This window comes from Hemiscyllium ocellatum, chromosome 14 (assembly GCF_020745735.1).
Source record: "Hemiscyllium ocellatum isolate sHemOce1 chromosome 14, sHemOce1.pat.X.cur, whole genome shotgun sequence".
NCBI classification, from domain to species: domain Eukaryota; kingdom Metazoa; phylum Chordata; class Chondrichthyes; order Orectolobiformes; family Hemiscylliidae; genus Hemiscyllium; species Hemiscyllium ocellatum.
Window position 1 is genome coordinate 19,262,362 of NC_083414.1, and position 20,706 is coordinate 19,283,067.

General features: G+C 37.9%; 1 protein-coding gene across 2 annotated transcripts in view; it reads left to right on the forward strand.

The window, feature by feature from the left end:
• Positions 1-20,265, forward strand: part of brpf1 (bromodomain and PHD finger containing, 1) — a 54,094-nt gene extending 33,829 nt beyond the window's left edge. For both annotated transcript variants that reach the window (XM_060835449.1, XM_060835450.1), the window contains exons 8-14: positions 3,302-3,589; positions 5,587-5,734; positions 6,128-6,261; positions 9,318-9,433; positions 12,086-12,240; positions 13,351-13,492; positions 19,709-20,265. In XM_060835449.1, the coding sequence (XP_060691432.1) occupies positions 3,302-3,589; positions 5,587-5,734; positions 6,128-6,261; positions 9,318-9,433; positions 12,086-12,240; positions 13,351-13,492; positions 19,709-19,825 (1,100 nt within the window). In that variant the 3' untranslated portion in view covers positions 19,826-20,265. The remainder of the gene's footprint in view (positions 1-3,301; positions 3,590-5,586; positions 5,735-6,127; positions 6,262-9,317; positions 9,434-12,085; positions 12,241-13,350; positions 13,493-19,708) is intronic.
• Positions 20,266-20,706: the final 441 nt, after the last annotated feature.

Here is a 20,706-nt window from a genome sequence, read left to right on the forward strand (position 1 = left end):
GTGAGGAGAGGTCAAATGAATCAAATATCAGTTGAGAAAGGTTTTAATGAACAGTGATCAGTTTAGATGAGCTAAGATGACGAAAACTCTGGAGGAAAATACTGGGGGAGGACCAACTTGCACATTGGATAAGGTGAATTGACAGTGGACCTTTCCCAAGTAAATTGATGTGGAGGTGCTGGACTGAGGTGGACAAAGTCCTAAGTCACATGATATGAGGTTATAGTCCAACAGGTTTATTTGAAATCATGAGCTTTCAGAGAGCTGCTCCTTTGTCACCTGACGAGTGCTCTGAAAGCTTGTGTTTTCAAATAAACATGTTGGACTATAACCTGGTGTTGTGTGACTTATGGCCAAGTAAATTGAAATTGGGGGATCCTCAAGGAAAACTGTAGTAGAACAATTAGCTACCTTCAAAAAAAATGATAGTTGGGCACAATTCCATGAGAGGAAGGTAGGACAAACACGTCAGTAACCTGGATGAAAAGTTCGACAAATAAGATGAAGCAGACAAAGGGTGTGCATTGCAAATGCCTGGTCAATAATATCATTGAGAAATAAGCTGAATATAGAAAGCTCTGGTGGGAAATGAAAAATGTTTAAGGAGCAAATTGTGTGTGAGTAGAGGTCAACAGATAATGCAAAAGGGAATCCAAAGTCTTCACAGGTAAATGAATAGTAGAAGTGCAGTAAAACTGCTGGAGCTAATTAGGAACCAAAAAGGGGAATTGATTACAAAAGTAGGGAAGTTCTGCTTCAGTTTTACAGGGCATTGGTGAGACCATGTCTTAAATACTTTGGAATAGTTTTGGTCACTTTTTATTTAAGAAAGGATGTTAATGCATTGGAAGCAGGTCAGAGAATACTTACCAGACTACCTGGAATGAGTGAATTATCATATGAGGAAAGTTTAAAGAGGCCAGCCTTGTTTCTATTGGAGATTAGAAACGTATGAGGTGACTGGATTGAAACATACAAGACCTTGAGAAGTCTTTACAAGGTATATGTAGAAAGGATCTTTACTCTTATTAGTCATGGAGAGAGCCAAAAAAAAGGCCTCATCTCTGTTTTAAATAGGCAATCTCTGGTTTTTAAACAGAGGGTCATGAGTCTTTGGAACTCTCTTCAAACAGTAGTGGAAACAGAGACCTCGAATATATTTAAGATAAAGATAGCTAGACCTCTTTATGCAAAGCAGTGAAATGTCATCAGGGATAGGCTGGAATGCAGATTTGGATTTATAAGAAGACCAGCCATATCTTACTGAGTGGTGCAGCAAGCCTGAGGGTTGGAATGGCCTACTTCTGCTCTTTTATTGGTATGTTCAAAGAAAGATATGAGAGATGATGTCAGAGCATTTGAGCTTTGCAAACGTTACACCCTGGATAAACTGCAGTCTGATAACTTAAACCTCAATGGTGAGAAAGCTTTTCGACATGATAAGGTGTGGATTATTTAAGACAAGCTAGCAAGGATTTGTTAAAGATAACGAGAGTTACTTAAATTACTTCATTAAAAAGTTAATTTGGAGGTTATTTACGTGTCAGTGCAGTTCATAGAGTCATAGAGACGTACAGCATGGAAACAGATTCTTCAGTCCAACCATGCCAACAGATATCCTAAATTAATCTACTCCCAATTTTGTTACGATCTACACAGAATTAGAAAAGGCTGTGCAAAATAGGAAAAGTACTACATGATTGACTCACCAGCAAAGTTGAAGCCCAATGGCATAAAATAGGCAGTGGCAGCTTAGATGCAAGTTGGCTATGTGACAGGAAACAGTTATTGGTGACCGACATATTCCTTATTCAAAAAACAGTGGGGCTCGGCAAAGGTACATAATGGGACCACTGCTTATCTTGATATACGTTAATGGCTCGGATGTGTAGGGCCATTTCAAAACTTGCTGTGGACTCAAATTTGGGAAGATTGTAAAGCAGGTAGAGAATTCCAAAGATTTGTAATACTTTGCCTGAGGAAATTCCTCATCATCCCCTTCCTAAGTGTTCATTGCTTTATCTAAGACTGTTCTCCAATATTCTAGAAACAACATCTCAGTGTTTAACACATGGAACCCGTTCAGAATCAGATCACTCTCAGTCTTTTTGCTTTGAGGGAATACAGGCCAAATTTACCCACAAAAACCTCTCCAGTGTTGTTGTGATAAACCCTAATATAATTTTAGACTGGGCATGAAGGTTTTAGAGGGAGTGCAATAAAAGAAAAATAAATAATAATGGTTCCAGGAATGAGGGGCTTCAATCATGTGGATATGTTGGAGAAGCTGGGTTTTTTCAATTTTGGGAAAGAGAAGGTTGAGCAGAGAAAATTGGAGGGGTTCTAAAATCGTGAAGGGTCCAGACAGAGGGGATTGAGATAAACTATTACCAATGTTGGATTGATTTGAGAGCCAAAAGGCACATATTTAGGTGACTAGCAAAAGGGCTAGTAACCAAAATAGTTTATTTGAGAGTATGGCAGAGGTAGATTCAAATTATGGCTTTCATTAAAAGCATTTGAAAGTGAAAACAAAATTGCAGGACTATGGGGTTAGGGCTTTTGAGAAGACCTAGCATAGACCTAGTGGGGCAAATGGCCTCCTTCTGTGCTCAGAGTCATAGAGATGTACAGCATGGAAATAGACCCTTTGGTCCAACCCATCCATGCCGACCAGATATCCCAACCCAATCTAGTCCCACCTGCCAGCACCCGGCCCATATTCCTCCAAACCCTTCCTATTCATATACCCAGCCAAATGCCTCTTAAATGGTGCAATTGTACCAGCCTCCACCACTTCCTCTGGCAGCTCATTCCATACACATACAACTCTGTGTGAAAAAGTTGCCCCTTAGGTCTCTTTTATATCTTTCCCCTCTCACTCTAAACCCATGTCCTCTAGTTCTGGACTCCCTGACCCCAGGGAAAAGACTTTGTCTATCTACCCTATCCATGCCCCTCATAATTTTGTAAACCTCTATAAGGTCACCCCTCAGCCTCTGACGATCCAGGGAAAACAGCCCCACCCTATTCAGCCTCTCCCTATAGCTCAAATCCTCCAACCTTGGCAACATCCTTGTAAATCTTTTCTGAACCCCTTCAAGTTTCACAACATCTTTCCAATAGGAAGACCAGAATTGCACACAATATTCCAATAGTGGCCTAACCAAAGTCCTGTACAGCTGCAATGTGACCATTTGATTGCTTATTTCAAGTGATGCAAAGGACAGTCTCCTCTTGAACTATTGTGAAGTGTTGCCTTCTATCACTTGTTCTTTATTAAAAAGTATTTGTCTTGTAGGTCTTGGCACTACTTCTTCATCAGCGTCGGCAGCAGAAGTTGGTAGACGGACAAAATTCCTCTTCACAGCAAAATCCAAGAACAAATGCGTTGGATTGCCCAAACGTCCAGGGCGGCCACCAAAGAATCGCGACACTCAGCTTCCGCCGAACCAGGGCAGTAGCCCTCAGAACCCAACAGCAGCACAAACTCTGACCAGGTCCAGCCAGCCAAGGAAACGAGGCCGGAGCCCCAGCACGAGCTCTGAAAGTGACAGTGACAAATCAACTGGAGGTGGTGCACATATAGGTAAAACATAGTGTTTTACACTAAGCTGAGAAAGCAATTTAACTGCAGAGATAACCAAAGCTAAACATTTTAAATTCTGACCATTGAGGCTCCAGTTGAGATACTGCAGTTGGAGCAGCTGGTTAGAATTTGAACAATGTTATCCTCTGTTCATAATCAGCAGGTGCAAAATGTATCCCAATGACTTTTCATCTCTGGAAACTGATGATGAACTTACTCATTATTGATGGAATGCACATCTCCCTTTTGTATGGATCATGCAGTTCCCATATGGATTGTTGGCATTGTCAGTCTAGTTGCCCATGAAGTTGTACATCATACAGAACGAATTGTAAATTAGTATATGTTGATATAAACCAGAAGGACTGATTTAGATTTTTGGCCGACTGCCCAGACTGGAATCTAGCATGGGGGGTGGATTGCTTGCCTTATAAAGTACTTACATAATACTTACAAGTTGTAAGTAGTCTGTTTCACCAGATTACCTTCCAAATAATGAAGTGGAAAATCTACACTGTACCTGACTCTGAGACACTGGAATGTATCCTAATCTAAGCTGGTAATATTCAGTTAGGGAAAACTTAATGTGGGCAGCAAGCAGTAAAGCAGTCTGTTTTGACATCCAGAACCATGATGAGTACCTGAAAAAAAGTTGAATACGCAGCTTCTCCTTCATGCTGACTAAAAGTTGTTGATTGCTTTATTCCTAATGGAAATTACAGTCCTGACATTCAATCAAATTTCTCATATTAGAATGAGCTGTATTGTCACGTACTCATATGAGTACAGTGAAAAGTTTACAAGCCACTGCTTATGCTGCCATCTTAGGTACAAGTGTACAGATTCTTAAGCACAATTTCTTAGGAAAAATTAGAAAAATAAAGAAATACAAAGTCCAGCATGATAGACCTTCACACTATTCTTATGTACAAAAGCACAAAATCATAGGAATAAATTTGAAAAGTAATGAAATAAAAAGTTGGGAATAACAGATGTTCTAACGGAGTCTGCATTGGCAGCTCACCTCCAGACAGAGCTGGTCTTGCTCTGGAGGATGGGAGTCCGCGCAGTCCACACTGTGGCCAGAACTCCACGCTGGCTTCATCTCAAGGCCAGGGGTCTGTGCTGACTTCACTTGAGCCTCCAGGATGGTGCATAAGAAGAAAGAAGGAAAAACAAAATACAAAAAGAGAGAAAAAAAACAAAATGGACAGAGCATGCGAGCTCCAGCTGAGGAGTCCTACTCCATTGCCATCTTGGAGAATATTCCATTGTGAATGATTGATAGCAATATATACAGTCTTATAACCTTCAATACTTTGAGCTCTTGCTAATCTGTCTGATTGGTTCTCTGATAAGCTAGGGTTATGTTCAAGTTTTCAATTGTAGTTTTTGCTGTGTTGGAGGTAGCAGGGAGATAATGAACTGATACTTCCACCACAGAGGTGGAGAAAACATTGTAGTTTGTCCTCCTTTGCCAGTCTACAAGGGCACTATTGGAATGATGGCAAAAGAATTTTGTGAGAAAGCTTTGGTAGAACACAGAAAAGAACAGAAGGCCATTGTGATCATCAAACTGGATTTTCCATTGACTCCTTGTCTGTTTGTAGGCCAGGTCAGACCTGTTATGTGGTTTAATTTATTCAACCAAAACACATTCGATAAAGTAAATATTTTGTAATGCCTTTTTTAATTCTGAAAAGTAATTGAGTAAAAGCCTGGGACTGTCATCAGTTTGCTGCATCCTAAGAAACATGTACAGTTATAACCCTTATTACTAGTGTGTCTGAAACTATAAAATTTTAATCTGGCTTTGGTAGCACATGGGGCATAATTCTATGCACCACAGAATTAATGGAGATCTAACCATAGTGCAATATCTCGTGTAATTCCTGTACGGTACATTGATGTATGGAGGCTGTGAGAAGAATGAGGAAGAAAATGATAATGACCAAAGTGATTGTATTGTGAACAATGGATGTGTTTTGTGCTTTCAGGTTTGCCAACAAATGGGTTTGATGGAGGCAGTCAACCCGTGAATGAAAGCTTCCGTGTATATCGGAATGAACGAAGCCTCCCACGTAGTAGTTCTGACACTGAGTCCAGTTCTAGCACAAGCAGCAGTGCAGCTTCAGATCGCACCAGGTAGCGGAGTTGTTTTTTATTGTGTATTCAGTGCTGACATCAATGTCTTTTGGCTTCTATGAGTTAATAACATGTAACCACTCGTTGTGAATAGCGGTCTAGCAGACCTGTTGTGTATTTGAGACTTCCTTTTTGATGCTGTGTTTTCATGATTGGAGTAAATGTGTAAAGTGTGCTACAGAGTTTGAAATTGTCTGTCCATGCTGCAGCATACTTCATGATAGTACCACTTCTCTTTAACATAATGTGAAAGTTTGTATACGAAAATGAGGATGCAATTGCAAGTGTGAGTACCAGTACCAGTCATTCACTGGGTGGCAAGTAGAAGTGTGCTGAGCAAATAGCAGGAAATAGCACATCTATCCTAAAAAAGAATCTTCTTCCTCACACTAGCACAACCCCTTCGAAGCAGGGTCGAGGGAAACCTTCCTTTTCCCGAGTGAATTTCCATGAAGATAGTAGTGAGGACACTTCCTGTACAGAGAATGAATCCTATCCAATTGGATCAAGCAGACATGGACACGGTGGTGAGTCCACTTTTGGAGGGGGTTAAACAAGTTTTAGAATTTCTCAGTTAAGTTCTAAAACATTTTCCTTTTATCAAGTCATAAACACAAATGGTACTATCAAGCAAGGAAGATGAAAGTTTGTTCTGAATGAGGTATGTTCCATCAAGTTTGACAACAGCACCTGATCTTTGAGAAGCAAAGTACATGAAAACATAGTGTATGCATGTGTCTGTGTGCACATATGTTCATATGTGACATCGTACAAAATGCTACATTGTGTCTTAAATGTTACGCTACGTTAGAATATAATTTTTGAGCGATGTAGGATGCAAAGTGAATAAGAAGAAAGTTTCTATGTGTAACAAAAATGTATTCCTGTAAAGTTTACAAAAGCATAAGATCAAAGTTTATTGTAACAAGGCCAAAATATAACTGCATAGACACAAATCTTGAGCACACATGGATAACATCAGTTAATATTTTACATCTGTACATTTGAAAGGTTAATGGATCTTTATTCTTTACAGTTGCCATGGACTTGCTTTGTGTTTCCAGCATTTTCAGTTCATTTGACAAACTCCAGTAAAAACAAATTATATTTATTGATATTTAATATACTATCATAAGAGGAATGTCAAGGTTTGAATTTCTGTGCATTGTACTCCTTTTTCATTAATTTGTTTAAGAGTTATGTTGTGCATGATTTCTGTGACCAGTGTTTTCCCTTTCACTTTGAATGCAGAACCTATCTTTTGTGTCTGTCTTGCTTCAGTGATCCCGACAAGCATCACAAAAAACATAAATTGCTGGTGAAACTCTGCAGGTCTGGCAGCATCTTTAAGGGGAAAGCAGAGTTAATGTTTCAAGTCCAGTCTTCAGCTTCTGATGAAGAGTCACCGGACTTGAAATGTTAACCCTGCTTTCTACCCACAAATGCTACCAATCTGCTGAGTTTCACAGTTCTGTTTTTGTTTCAGATCTTCAGTATCTGCAGTTCTTTACATTGTACCCATGAGCATCACACTAGTTAGTACATATGGATTGGATATAACCTGAGGGAAAAAGATTTGGGAAAATATGTGCACTTTTCTGGTTTCATATCATTCTTTCCTTGTACTGTGTAGAAACGGCATATATTCCAAGTGAAAGATCATTTTAAAGAAATCTTAATCTGACTCTCCATTATGGATTTTGTATTGTATCACTGGGGAAACTGCTTGTTTATCAGTGGCCTTAATAAGTGTTTTTCAAATATTGGAAGTGTCCAGATCCATTTTGATTTAGACCCCTCAATGTCTTCCAACTCGCCCTCACCTTTAATCGTCAGTATTGCTTTGAACAGGCTTTGCAGGTAAATTAATCAATTGGAAAACATGAGTGGTTAATTATCATGGGTGCTCTGGTGATGGGGGAAAGAAAACATTTAGTTGCTTGCAAGAGCACTTCTAGATTTGAATTTTTAAAATGAAAATGTTCAGAAAGGGCTCTTGTAGTATAGTAGTTGGTCCCTACCTCTGAACCAGTATATCCAGGTTCAAGTTTCACCACCTCTAAAGGTATGTCATAACATCTGAAAACAGGCCAGTGAGAACTCTTGTGGTGCAGTAATACTGTCCCTACCTCTGAGCTAGATGGCCTGGGTTCCAGTCCCCCCTGCTTCCTTTGAGTAGGTCAATCAAAATATCTGAAAATGTCCTGGAGAGGCCTTAATCATGGTTGGGGGGGGTGGGGAGTGTAGGTGCTCACACTTCTTTCCTGTTTCTGGTGCCAAGTGGGGATCAGAGAGAAACCAGTCCCGCTGTTAATCTGCATTCTATTTGAATTGTTAAATATTATTAATAAACATCATTTTATTCTTGGGGAAACACAACATTTTCATTCAATTTAAGTCAGAAAAGACTTCATTAATCATTAACTATTTATATATCCAAATGCAGTGTACGAGGAGGAATACTCTCCCTTTTCCAGTAATGTCTTACCACTATCATACCGACCAACTCTCCAAAGCCCATTATTTAATCCCAATCATTTGCTTTCACTAAATAAAAGATACTCCAAATGCATATTGCAAACTCCTCAAATTTCCTTACTTTCAACTCATCCAAACATTAATGCCATTACTCAGTCTTCTGAAATACTCACCACATATTGCCAGTACCACTATTTTCCCTCATCACTAACTGCTAACTCCCCAAATACTTAACTTGTGATTATCATAAAAGGCTAGTGTATCAACAGTTTTTTCTCAGCTATTCCAGGAACCAAGGAGGAAACCAAAAGTCAATATATTTCAGAATTCTTCTGATCACTAACTGAAGTCTGAGCTAAAATAACACAGCCGTAGAAATATATTTTGTAACTTGGTCAGTTCTATATTTAAAGTTACATTATTAATTAAGTGATTAAATACCCTTGTATTAGCAATTACTGAATTTTAATTGTTTCCTGCAACTAACATAGAGCTGGGATTCATAGTTTTCCCAGAGCTATCATTTCATCAGTTGAGAAGGAAACAAGTTTATTTTCAAGAAATTTTTTTAATATGTGCATTCATTTATGGGATGTGGCCTTCACTGCCAGGCCAGCCTTAGTTCCCATCCAATGTCGTGGTGATAAGATTGTGATGATGATAAAATAGTGGTAACTTAAGATGGGGTCACATAGGTGAATAGTTTGTGGAGCAGTGACTGTGTACTTTGGTTCCCTTCATATATGTATACAGTCTAGCAAGGTCATGTATGGACCTTATATTGTTGCTATGAACTTTATCCTGTGTTACATGCACTAATGCATTTAATGCTGAAATACTGAAGTCACTGGTGATTTTATACAAACTCATTGGCTCACGGTCTTGATGGGAATAAAAGTTAAACAAAGTCCAGTAATCTGAAATGGCCTAGAAGCATTTTACATTTGAGTACAAATCATAAAAGTGCTATAAATACCTGATTTCTATCACAAAAGAAAATTCAGATCTTTTGTCCTTAATTGCTCTCACTCTGCATATGGTACATAGGATTCTTTTAAAACTCTCTATTGAATATCTCTTTTCTAAATCTCTCCTTCTGTAACAGTGCGTAAAGGATTAAGCCGATCTACGGGCTGGATGTCAGATGATGAAGACAGTCCTTTGGAGTCTCTGGATTTGGTCTGGGCAAAGTGCCGGGGATACCCATCCTACCCAGCCCTGGTACGTCCTTTGACTTAAAAGTGTATGATGAAGCAGCAAGTGGTCAGGACATTTTGCCTCTGAGCCATTCCTCCGAGGACCAGATATCTTTCTTTGTGATGTTAATTGAGGGATAAATATTGGAGGCAGTGTTCTCTCTAAGCTGTGCGTAAGTGCAGCAGTTCTGATGTTCTGGAGTCACTGCCATGCGTGAACCTCAAAGGCATGTGAAGCCAGTTGGAAAATTAGGGGGAATGCTGATTGAACATTAAATCATTTTCTTTTCATTTTTTTGATCCTGATTTGACTATAACTAGGTATACCTTGCTCAATCTCCCTCGAAGGGAGATCATTACACTGACATCACTGAGCAGGGATCTCTCATGTGATGTCACTAACTTCATGCCACATAAAAATATTGCTGTGGTCTGATTTGATAAATGTAAGTTGTAAAATACGCTGGTAATTGGAATAAAGAGGAACCTTTAGGCTTTTGTGAGAACCTACCAGCCCCAGAATATACCTCCATACCTCTCAATGAATTGATAGCACGGATCCAAATTGAGACACAATGTTGACACAAAATTATATTGAAAACAGAGTGTATTATTATGCTGATAATATCCCTGTCCAAGTCAATCAACATTCTGATTGAAAATGAAAGTTTCCAGACTTTTCAGAATGCACAATGAATTAAAATCATTCTATGCATGTAGAATTCTGTACCTTCCATCTGGGAAAGTAGTATTAGTGAAATGGCCTCATGCAAAACAGCACAGCCATGATGAGGAACATGCCTCTTATGGGATCAGTCTGTATTCCATCATCCCGTGGTGATGTACCAGTTTTTTAGCATGTTGCAATCCTATCCGCAAAAGGCTGTATTTATTGCCACCTCACTGACAGAGGATGCACTGGCTGCCCAGTCAATCATAGTGCCTATGATGTCACTGCCAGCAATACATCAAGAATAGGAGCAATAAATTCAGATCCTGGCACTGTCATTTCCTCATTGGTCTGTTCCAAACACATCTCTGACCTGTTCCTGACCCCTCACTGCCCCTCCACTCCCACATTTTACCATGTTGCCTCAACAGGTGATGAGTGAGGGAGAGGCAGTGAGGGATTAGCAGTAGAGCACCTCATGAGGTAGGAAGTGGAGTGGTGAGGAGGGATATGCTGAACAAAGAGTTGACTGGGGCTGCTGAATGAGGCACCAAGAACACGGAGTGTGGCAGGATAGTGAGATATGAGTAATGCTGTGAGTGTGACCAGGGATAATTGGATTTTAGTGGTATTGTGCATATGCAGCTGGTGCCAACTCTAGGCGCACATCGACGATATCAGTGGTGCCAACCTCTTCTGCCTTTGCAGTAACAGTGGATTCTTCATAAATAAAATAATCGCGTTGTCCAGGATTTCGACACAAAAACAGCAGTGGATAGACCTCAACAAAACATAGCCATGAATTTCAATGTGAAGTTGTATTTACAAAAGACTAGCAGGGCACACTCCTGAATTGTGCTACCACTGACTGTGAGCTTATATGTTTCTTCTCATTCTAATGCAACAAACCATAGTTAACATTTCATTACAAGTAGAGGTCTGGTATGAAGGTTTCACATTGCAACAGTTGGTTGCTATTATGATTCTCATTGAGATCTATCACCTTTTAAAAGGTATTTGAATTCCCAGTGACTGGAAGGATTGTGTGACAAGAATTCAAGTTTAAGACTTTTATTGTAACAAACAAATTAAAACAAAACATTGACTAAACACTGTTTTTGCAGGCAACTTAAACTCATTGCAGAAAAATTATCCCATTTAACTTTTTGAATGACTGGAAATTCTTGCCATTATTGTGCATTATGCTGTCCCTAAAATGAGCATTTGATTATCTTCTAATCCCAGAATTGACTTTTATAAAGAGATGGTTACCATAGCAACTCTTTCCACTAGGCAAATTTTCCAGTCTTTACCAATTTAAATTATCACAAACCTGCTCTCAAACCAGAATATGAACTTCCACTGATGAAGACGTTTTCTCTGCTTTGGGGGCAGGAGTGGCTACCTCTTTCTCAGCTTTCTCTGTCACATTCTTGTACACAGCTTTGTCTTAGAGAATTTCAAGGATACGTTAGAAATACGCTGTAATCCAGTACAATGTGACTGACTTTGCTTCTTCTCCTTACAAATTCTATCACATGCCAAACTGAATCACATGGACTTTGCATCCAGGTAGAAATGGACCCTCAACTCCATTCTAGCTTCAAAGTAAATGGTTTATTTAATCACTTGTAAACCTGATATCCCTAATAACTCCTGAGAGATTTGGAAACTAACAGTCTCCCACAGTTACTGCAGATGCTCTTGCTTTGTCTACACAATGAAATGGTGTGAACACCTTGCATTTATTCCCTTTAACCTTCAACAACTGAGCCATCAAGATTTGCTATAGTGCAATTAAAGATCCAGAACATGGAATATGCCCACTTTACTCCTCCATTTCATTCTAAATTAAAAGAGATAATTGCAAAATATAAACCTAATAAACTTTGTGTTTGTAATATTACTAAGAAGAGAAATTAGTTGTTTTAAACTATGTGGTACAAACTGCGTTTGAAAGGAAATCATATTCACTAAGATGTTGTTGCATATGTGTAACTACTCTAGATTATTGATCCGAAGATGCCTCGGGAAGGGCTTTACCATCACGGTGTTCCAATACCTGTTCCACCACTTGATGTGCTCAAGCTGGGAGAACAAATGACTGTGGAAGCCCGGGAACACCTCTACCTCGTTCTTTTCTTTGACAACAAGAGAACATGGTAATACTGAAAGAACTTCTCTTTCTTGTTCAGACCACATGACTACAGAATTGAATCAGATTAGTTAGGCTCAAGGACATCACCATTTTAAAATAGTCACTGACAGTAAGGGAAAAATAAGTAAATACTTGAAGCACAGCAAGATAAAAGGAATAGGGGACAGCAAGGTATTGGGATTAAATAAGATTATTCTAGCAGATTCAGCACAGATGTGTTGGTCCAAACAGCAACTTTTGCACTGTTAAAGTATATGTACAAATTGAGCTTTATAGTGGGGTTCGTAATCTCAAAACATGTTCTGCACTTGGTAAGCATTGATAAAACATTAATAAAATCATTAACTTCAACCTGATTAGAAAGCCACAATTTGTACATTCATGTCTTCTGTAGATGTTTAAGACAGAGATATGTAAATTTACACTAGTCTCCAAGAGAGAAAAAAAATCTCCAGCTCTAAAAGAACAACCTACAACTACCCATTTGCTCTAACTGATCAGATAAAAATTACTTAAAAATAAATTTACCCTATCAAAACAATAATTTACTTTTTGTTTCTCTGATATTTGTCATGAGATGAGTATTCAAAATATCTTTGCGAACAATCCACAGAGCATAAATTCAGGTCCCACAATTGCAGTCTGAGAGCTTTGTTTTTATTAAATCAGGAAATAAAAAGCTGGTATCAGTAAAAGTGATGAGAATGCTCTCGGATTGGTATATTAACCCAACTCATTCACTCACATTCCTTAGGGAGTCAGACCTGCCATGTTTACCAGTGCTGAGACTCAAGCCCATATGTGCCTCCAGTTTGGCTCCAATGTAATTGATTCTAAATTACCCTGCGAGCAGTTCGTTTGTTATACCGTGCCGGTACATACTGATTCAAGAAGAAACATTGCTACTTCCTCAGGATGACCAGAAAAGAACAATAACTAGGCCTTTGCAATGAGTACATATAACTGAAACATATAGTTAAGTGGAGGGAGAGTGGAAAGAAAAGGAAAGAGATTGAAGATGCTGGAAAATAAAGTACTGTGAAAATATTTATATATGTTATTTATATAAGGCACTTTTTTACAATACTATACATAATGTGTTTTTATTACTCAGGCAATGGCTCCCTCGAACAAAGCTCGTCCCTCTTGGTGTGGACCAGACCCTAGATAAAATGAAGATGTTAGAGGGGAGGAAATCAAACATCAGGAAATCGGTGCAGATAGCATATCATCGTGCCATGCAACATCGAAGCAAGGTGCAGGGCGAGCAGAGCAGCGATTCCAGTGACACTGACTGACCATAGAAATTTCATTCATTTTTTAATGTTTTATTTTTTTAAAATAAAAATGGACCTGCAACTCAGTGATACTGAGTGTAAAATGCAGAAGACAGCACCGTCTCAAAGCACTGAATTTTAAACTATAAAGTACGGAGCAGAGACAGAACAGTGCTGGCCGCTAGACATGAGCCGATGGACAGCCGAGGGTTCTGAAAACAGGAAGCAGAGCAGCTATTCTGACAGTACTAAACTGTGTTAAACAAGAGTCAAACCATTCTTTAAAACACAAAATTAAAATAAGGAATACAGTCATCAGATCTGGCTAAACCTCTAAGTCTAGATTTTTTTATATAAAGTTGGCAAAATCGGAAACCACACAAGTGGCTTTAATTAAATTCAGAGCATAAAATGAGCAATATAGAGCATCGGATACTGTGAAGCCATGGATTGCCTTAACTCTTACTTGCTTAGAATTATGAATAAGTGATATTATGGACTTGCAATTCCTGTTTGAAGTCCATTTCTTATGATCGTATTTACATAATGAAAACCCTCGTAAAGAACAGGTTTATGCCAGGACTTAAAATTCCTCCATTACATTACTTATCCATAATTTCCAGTTGAGGACAGCTAAACTCAACTAACACTGATGACCTAAAAAGGAAAGTGAGAAGGGAGCTCTGACCAGAGGGAAGTAAAAGCTGAAAGCATTGACAATAATTAAATGTGGAGAAAAGTGACTAACATAATGAAATTGAGTAAGTTCACTGCTAGATTCATGTTTGTTTACAAATTACATAAGACAACTCTAATTGTTTTGGGACAGTAATTCTAATTTTAAACCTGCTGCTAAATACCACACTTCAAACAAGCAAATTATAATATATACACTGTCATTTCATTGAAGTTATAGCCATCTTATTCATCCCATAAAATCCGTGAAGACTTATACTATTGATATTAAATATACTGAGTACACTTATCTATTCATGTATACAGTTGCACATATATCTGTCGCCCTTGGGTTTCTCTCACAAAGTCACATTTGTGCTTCCAGATTTAACCTTTGACTTGCCTGTTAAATTACTGGAAAACTAAAGTCTGACCTTCTGCAAAACAAGTTAATCTGAGAACGTGCCCAAAAAGAACCCATTCAACTTGTTTTTGTCCTTTGGCTTAAATTATGCTGGTAGTACTTTCTGAACTTTGGGATAGATGTGTTTTTCTTGACAGAAAATAAGTGAGAAAGTGAGGACTGCAGATGCTGGAGATCAGAGCTTAAAATGTGTTGCTGGAAAAGCGCAGCAGGTCAGGCAGCATCAAAGGAACAGGAGAATCGACGTTTTGGGCATAAGCCCTTCAGGAATGAGGAATGAGAAAATAAGTGAGAGTCAGTTATCAGAGTTTTATAGGCTGTTAGAACTGCATTTTTTCCCAGTCTTAGTGTATAAAAATATGCACAGCTGGGATGATTATCTCAACTTTTGCATTCTTGTTTAGTCACATTTTCACCCTATCTGTTCTGTTTGGGAAAGGGTCAATATCTTCTTCAACAGGATAATTAACTGTGGTGAAAGGTACCTTTGGTAAGCTACATAGGTTCATTCAATTACCTATGATTTCAGTTGTTCACTGCTCTGAATTGAACATTAAGTCTGTATTTTAAAAAGACTGTGGTGAACAGGATTATTAGATTCCCTTGAGAGAGGCTGATCACTATAGGGATGTGGAAAGACCATCTCCTTAATGTCAACATCTTTGTTGCTACATGTGACATTATTTTTAAAGCAAATAGTTTTTGTTGAGTTTCTCTGTTCAGTTTTTTCTTAACAATTTGCCATTTTCCATCCAAAACAGACACCTTATTTGGTCAAGGGGGAGTAATTTAAGAGCAAGTTGTATTATGTAATTATCAGGCAGGCAGATCATACTTCAGTTTTATTTCAACTTCTGGTTTGATAGAGGTTTGACAGAGTCACCAGATAGGTTGGTGCTGCTTAATTTCACAGGTACAGTATTGTGTCAGGTACATGGTGCCTTCTGTTCTCCTGAAGACCATACTTCAAACTTGATCGTAGAGATAGACTTTCACCAGAACTCAATGTTACTGTAAGTAGAAAGCTAAAGTTTTTAGGAAGAAAGCTGGAACACTCTGTATGTATGTCTCAGGCAAAGGGAGGAGTACTTCCATTGTTAAGTACTTTAATGCCTCTCCAGAGAAAATGGAAAATAATTAATTAGAACATATCTCATTGTGGTTAAATACCTTGTCAGGACTGTCTGATAATGATAAGTCATGTAACTAAGGAGGTCCGAATACACTCTGGTCTATGGTGATTTCAGTTTGGGTATAAGTGGAGATGCTATAGTTGATCTCAATGTTGGGTACTGACAGTACTGACCAGCTGTTGGATGACTTTAAACTGACATGGAAAAAGACTCAGGTGACTTGGACTTCCATTGTGTGTGTGTGTGTGTATGTAGAAGATCTGAGGAATGGGCTGTATTTAGAAAAGCTGTTTTCTAACATGGGAACATGCATTTGCAGAGGGTTACTTAGGGGTAATGCATTTATGTGGTTGGAATATCCCTGTGGGAAACTTTTTCTTTTAAAGTAGATATAAAATTTGTTAATGGCTTCAGTGTGGACTTGTTAGTTGGTGATATCTAATTCTTCTGAAATGCCACTTAGGGTGACATGGTGTCAACAGTTGAAATCAAATTAGCAAAAGTGACCACTTTTTATGAATAACTTTCCAAATTGCAATAAAAGCAAAAGGAGATTGATAGCATTCAGTCATAAGTATTGTCACATGCATCAACAGTGCATTTCAGTCCCTCCTATACCCAGCAGGTGCACATAACTTCTCACTTATTAGAACACCATTCCAAGGCAGGGATAGAGCTGCAAAAGAGAAGCAGTCAGTTGGACAGCTGAATCTCTGTGAATGGTATCTTGTGCTGCAATTGCACGGAAATATCTAATTAGCAAGTGGATACTATTACCATTAGAACTTTGAAATTGGAAATTACAAGTATTTGCTATCAGTGTTGATGCATGGATGTTCAGTATATTCTATTTTCTGCTGTATGCTATTTTAAAGAAAATATTGTCTCCCCTTTCAAATGACAAAAACAGGAGTCTGTCTGTTTAGTAAAATCACCAGCAGTAATTTCTAGTTTTTAAATCATTCACATTTCTGGCCAGTTCGAGGATTTAAAATGGAGTTGTTTGTGTAATCATTGTCTTTCTTGGAAATACCTTTAGTGTACTTTGTGAATACTTGACCTAGTTTACATCCAATCCACTAATGCCCTTCGCTGAATAAGTGCCAATATGGTTCAAGGCTTTATTTGCTAATATTCAGAAACTACATTAACCAGTCAGTTTTTATCCTTTCTATAATGGCTAACTGAAATGATAGCCACCTATTGGAAATTGATGAGATCTAGCAGTAGGTGGGTGAATGAGCCAGAATTTTCACAGACACTTAATATGTAGACGCACTTTTATTAATCTGTCCATGAAAAAAACACTTTGCTGGATAAATTTGTCAGCTTTAATTATGTGTATGTTTTATCTATAGCTTTTTATACAAAGCAGTGAAAAATAAAGACAGACATTTAAAACACTTGCTAATATCCTAAAACATAAATTAGAAATTCCATTTTTTAAAAGTAAACAGAACCATTCATACTTGATCATCTTAGAGCCTCAAGCTTCCTACATATACATACTCATTGGGTAACAGCTCCTTTCTCAATACACCCCCCCCCCCCCCCCCACCCCGCCAAAGAAAAGTCTTACTCTGCTGGGCTCACACTGCCACAGGTCACCATTCTGAGCATCCAGTTTGGAACTTGTCAAACCTTTAAATAAGAATAGAAGCATTCTTTTTTGCATGCTGGGCTGGGGTGGGGTTGGAGGGGGCATCTCTACATTGTGATCATACAAGTTGTAGTGTTTGTGGCTTTGGTAGCCAATGAAAGAGAAACAAGTGATGGGCTTGTCCTTTAGATGTTTGTGACCCTCTGGATGTTGGATGTCAGTACTCAGTGCTCGAATTGCTGAGCTCCTCCTTTTATATTTGTTTCTAATCACTTTGTGTATTTTAGACTAAATTAGGACACAAAAATAATAATTCTGTGACTGAAGATCTAATTTGTTTTGAGTTTTAAGATAGGTTCAGTAAACTAAACTATAATTACATGCAGCAATTCTTATTTCTTCTAATCCTTTGAGGACATTTTTGGAGAAATGGATTAAAATGGCTTTGGATGCGTTACAGGGCTTTGAATGGGTATATTTCATTTTAGTTAGATCCACAAATAAAGGTCTCTATTTTCATAGCAATGATGGCTTCTCAACAGATATGTAACAAATTAGACTTCTGGCTGCCATTAGGGAATTGGATTATTACAGAGGTTTCAGCTAAAGAACTCTTTCGAACCCATGCAATGATAGTTCCATCAGTGCAATGTTGGTATATAGCTTATGTCATAAATTCTCTGGATATTTCAAACTCCTTCCAACACACATCTGGAAACAGTCTGTTAAATGAATAGGTGGTGCAATGAAATTCTTAATACTTTCAGTTTACTTCAGGGATTTTTTGTGCTCCCAAATACTTAAGCTTACTATTTGTTTTCCTAAAAGAAGTGTCAATTCAGGGCAATAGCAGGATTAAAAGGTGGCAAATTTTTCAATTCTATTGACGCTGGTTAGAGACTGTGTAATTTAGCCGTGTTGCAGAGCACTAGGCTTAATGGCACTAATGTTCAGTTTATTAACAGCTCAACCATTTTCTATTAATTCTGTGTCATACATACTTTACAGCTAACCCTGAGTTTAGCAAGATGACTCATCTTGGGTAAGAAGGAATGGTTTGATTATTTGTCTTAGAAAATAAATTGGTATTTTTTTAAATTGATGAAATTTTAATTAATTCCTTCTATTTTGAAGTTTTTTGACAAATCTGTTTGTCAGTTTTCACCTTGTTGTACATCTAACACTTTTCACTTTGTTTTATTAATACTGCTTTTTTTCTTTTGTTTTATATAAGCCCACCTATTATAGATGTGATATTAGATCTGCAAACAAGGAAGAGACCATGCTGCTATTGCAGTCCACCTGCAAAGTGAAGCTCATGTTCTATTTCTTGCGGAATCTGGACATAAAATTCTCTTGTGTCCATTTTGGAATTTCACTAGGTGCCATAATTTTGCTGTAACCCGAATAATTTGTAAATTCTTATTGGATTGCACTTGCAGAATGTTGTGTGCATGCCTGCTGTTATGGATAAACTTTTTAGGGGTATTTCACAACATTGAAAGTTTAAAGAAAAATTGATTTAGAAGGATGTGAATAATTCTTTGATGAGTGTGCTTTGTTAGTACATGAGATGGTCAGTGGGGTAAGTAGTTACAGGGGAATGATTGAGATCAGATGAGTAGGGAAGTGTGAGGGAGTAATAATGTTCCAAGCTTGTGAAATGCAATTGCAACTATCAGGGGAAGTAGTCACAGCATAAATACATCCTTGTCTCCTGTACAGCCTAACTTTTTTTCATGGAGTTGTTCTGACCCATCAGGAAAAATAGTTGTTAAAAAGGAAACTCCATTTCAAAGATAAACTTGGGCAGGAAGACAAAAATAAACTTAATCTTGATCAGTCTGCACTCAAAAATCTTTCCTGTTAATGGCTCACCTTTAATGTTTAAATGACACTAATTTGGCAGTTTTCCTTTATACAATGATTTAGTGCCATGCTTGACTTGAAAATATTCATTTTCTGAAGTAGAAAAATTGTCACCTCCTTTTTCAGCCGCCTCCTTTTCCCTTTTTAAAAAGCCTCCTTCCCCAACCCCTGATGAGCATCAAGTGGTTTCATAAGACAGTTGAACAGATTGATTAAAAATATCTACAAGAGCACTTTTCTACATGAAGGTTCAGACAGTCTGATGTAACACCCTTTGATCAAACTCCTCAAAGTGTGATATTTTGCAGCATCCCTCATTACATTTGCATCAGGTGTAAAATTATATTTAAGTTGTAATATGGATATATTGAAACCTGCAGATTTATTGGGTAGACTCCCCCCTCCCAACAGACTTTTTTTTAAAAAATGTAATTTGCTTTCCAAAAGAAGAAGAAACATGTAAAAAAACAAACCCTCTGGTCTTTTACACACAGGACATGGGTACCAAAATTGGTGGTTCATTGGTGGAGAACAAGGACACCAAACAGTGCAATGCAGAAGAAAGTTGTCTACCTGGAAAACGCATTTTATATAAAAGCTCTGTCTGTTAACAGGTGAACATGAATCGATGGCTCAGTCAGCTCAAGGTTATGCCCTAGGCAAATCCGTTGTAAATAATGTACATTGTTATGCTAAGGATTTTTAAATTATTTTTTTGTTTGTAAACATTTCTTGACATTTCTAGGCTTTCAGCAAAAATACTTCTTTGAGTACATTAAAATGGACATCATGAAACCTTTTCTAAATTTTTGCAGGTAATTCTAGTGGGCAGCAAACTGGTGTGGTGTGATAGCAGACACATCTTTTTAAACAAGTACAATTAAAAATAACCATACTACAAAATACAAAAACCCTTTCATACTTTGGGCTGGGAGCATGGTACTCCAATCCAGCAAAAAAAAACCTAGATACTCCTTTAATTTCTAGAATGTTTTCAGTTTGTATTTATTTTGGAAGAAAAAAATCTATCTGATTCTTAGGAAAATAAATAAATGGCTATTTGAAAACTTGTCACTTGTTTCACATTATTCAAGCTTTTGCCAATTCCTCCTATCTTTCATTGCACCCTAAAATGGAAAAGGAAGACTGATGACAAGAGGCCTCTCCCACCTTTAGAATCCCACCAATTAGAAAATACATGCAATATAATTAGTTTCTATCTGACATGGGAATGTTAACATTGGATATCTATGGTAGCGTTTTGAGGGGCTTGAAACGCAGACGGACCTGGAAGTGCATAATTGCAACTCCTTGAAGATGGCACAGCAAGTTGATATGGCAATTCAGAAGGCTTTGCAAATTTGGGGAAATCATGTTAAACAAATCATTTGTTAGACCTTGGATAAAACTAAAAGAAAAATTTTCATGTCACGTGACTACAGGATTATCCCAAAGCTTTTTCCAGCCATGGAAATGCAGTTACAACTATACA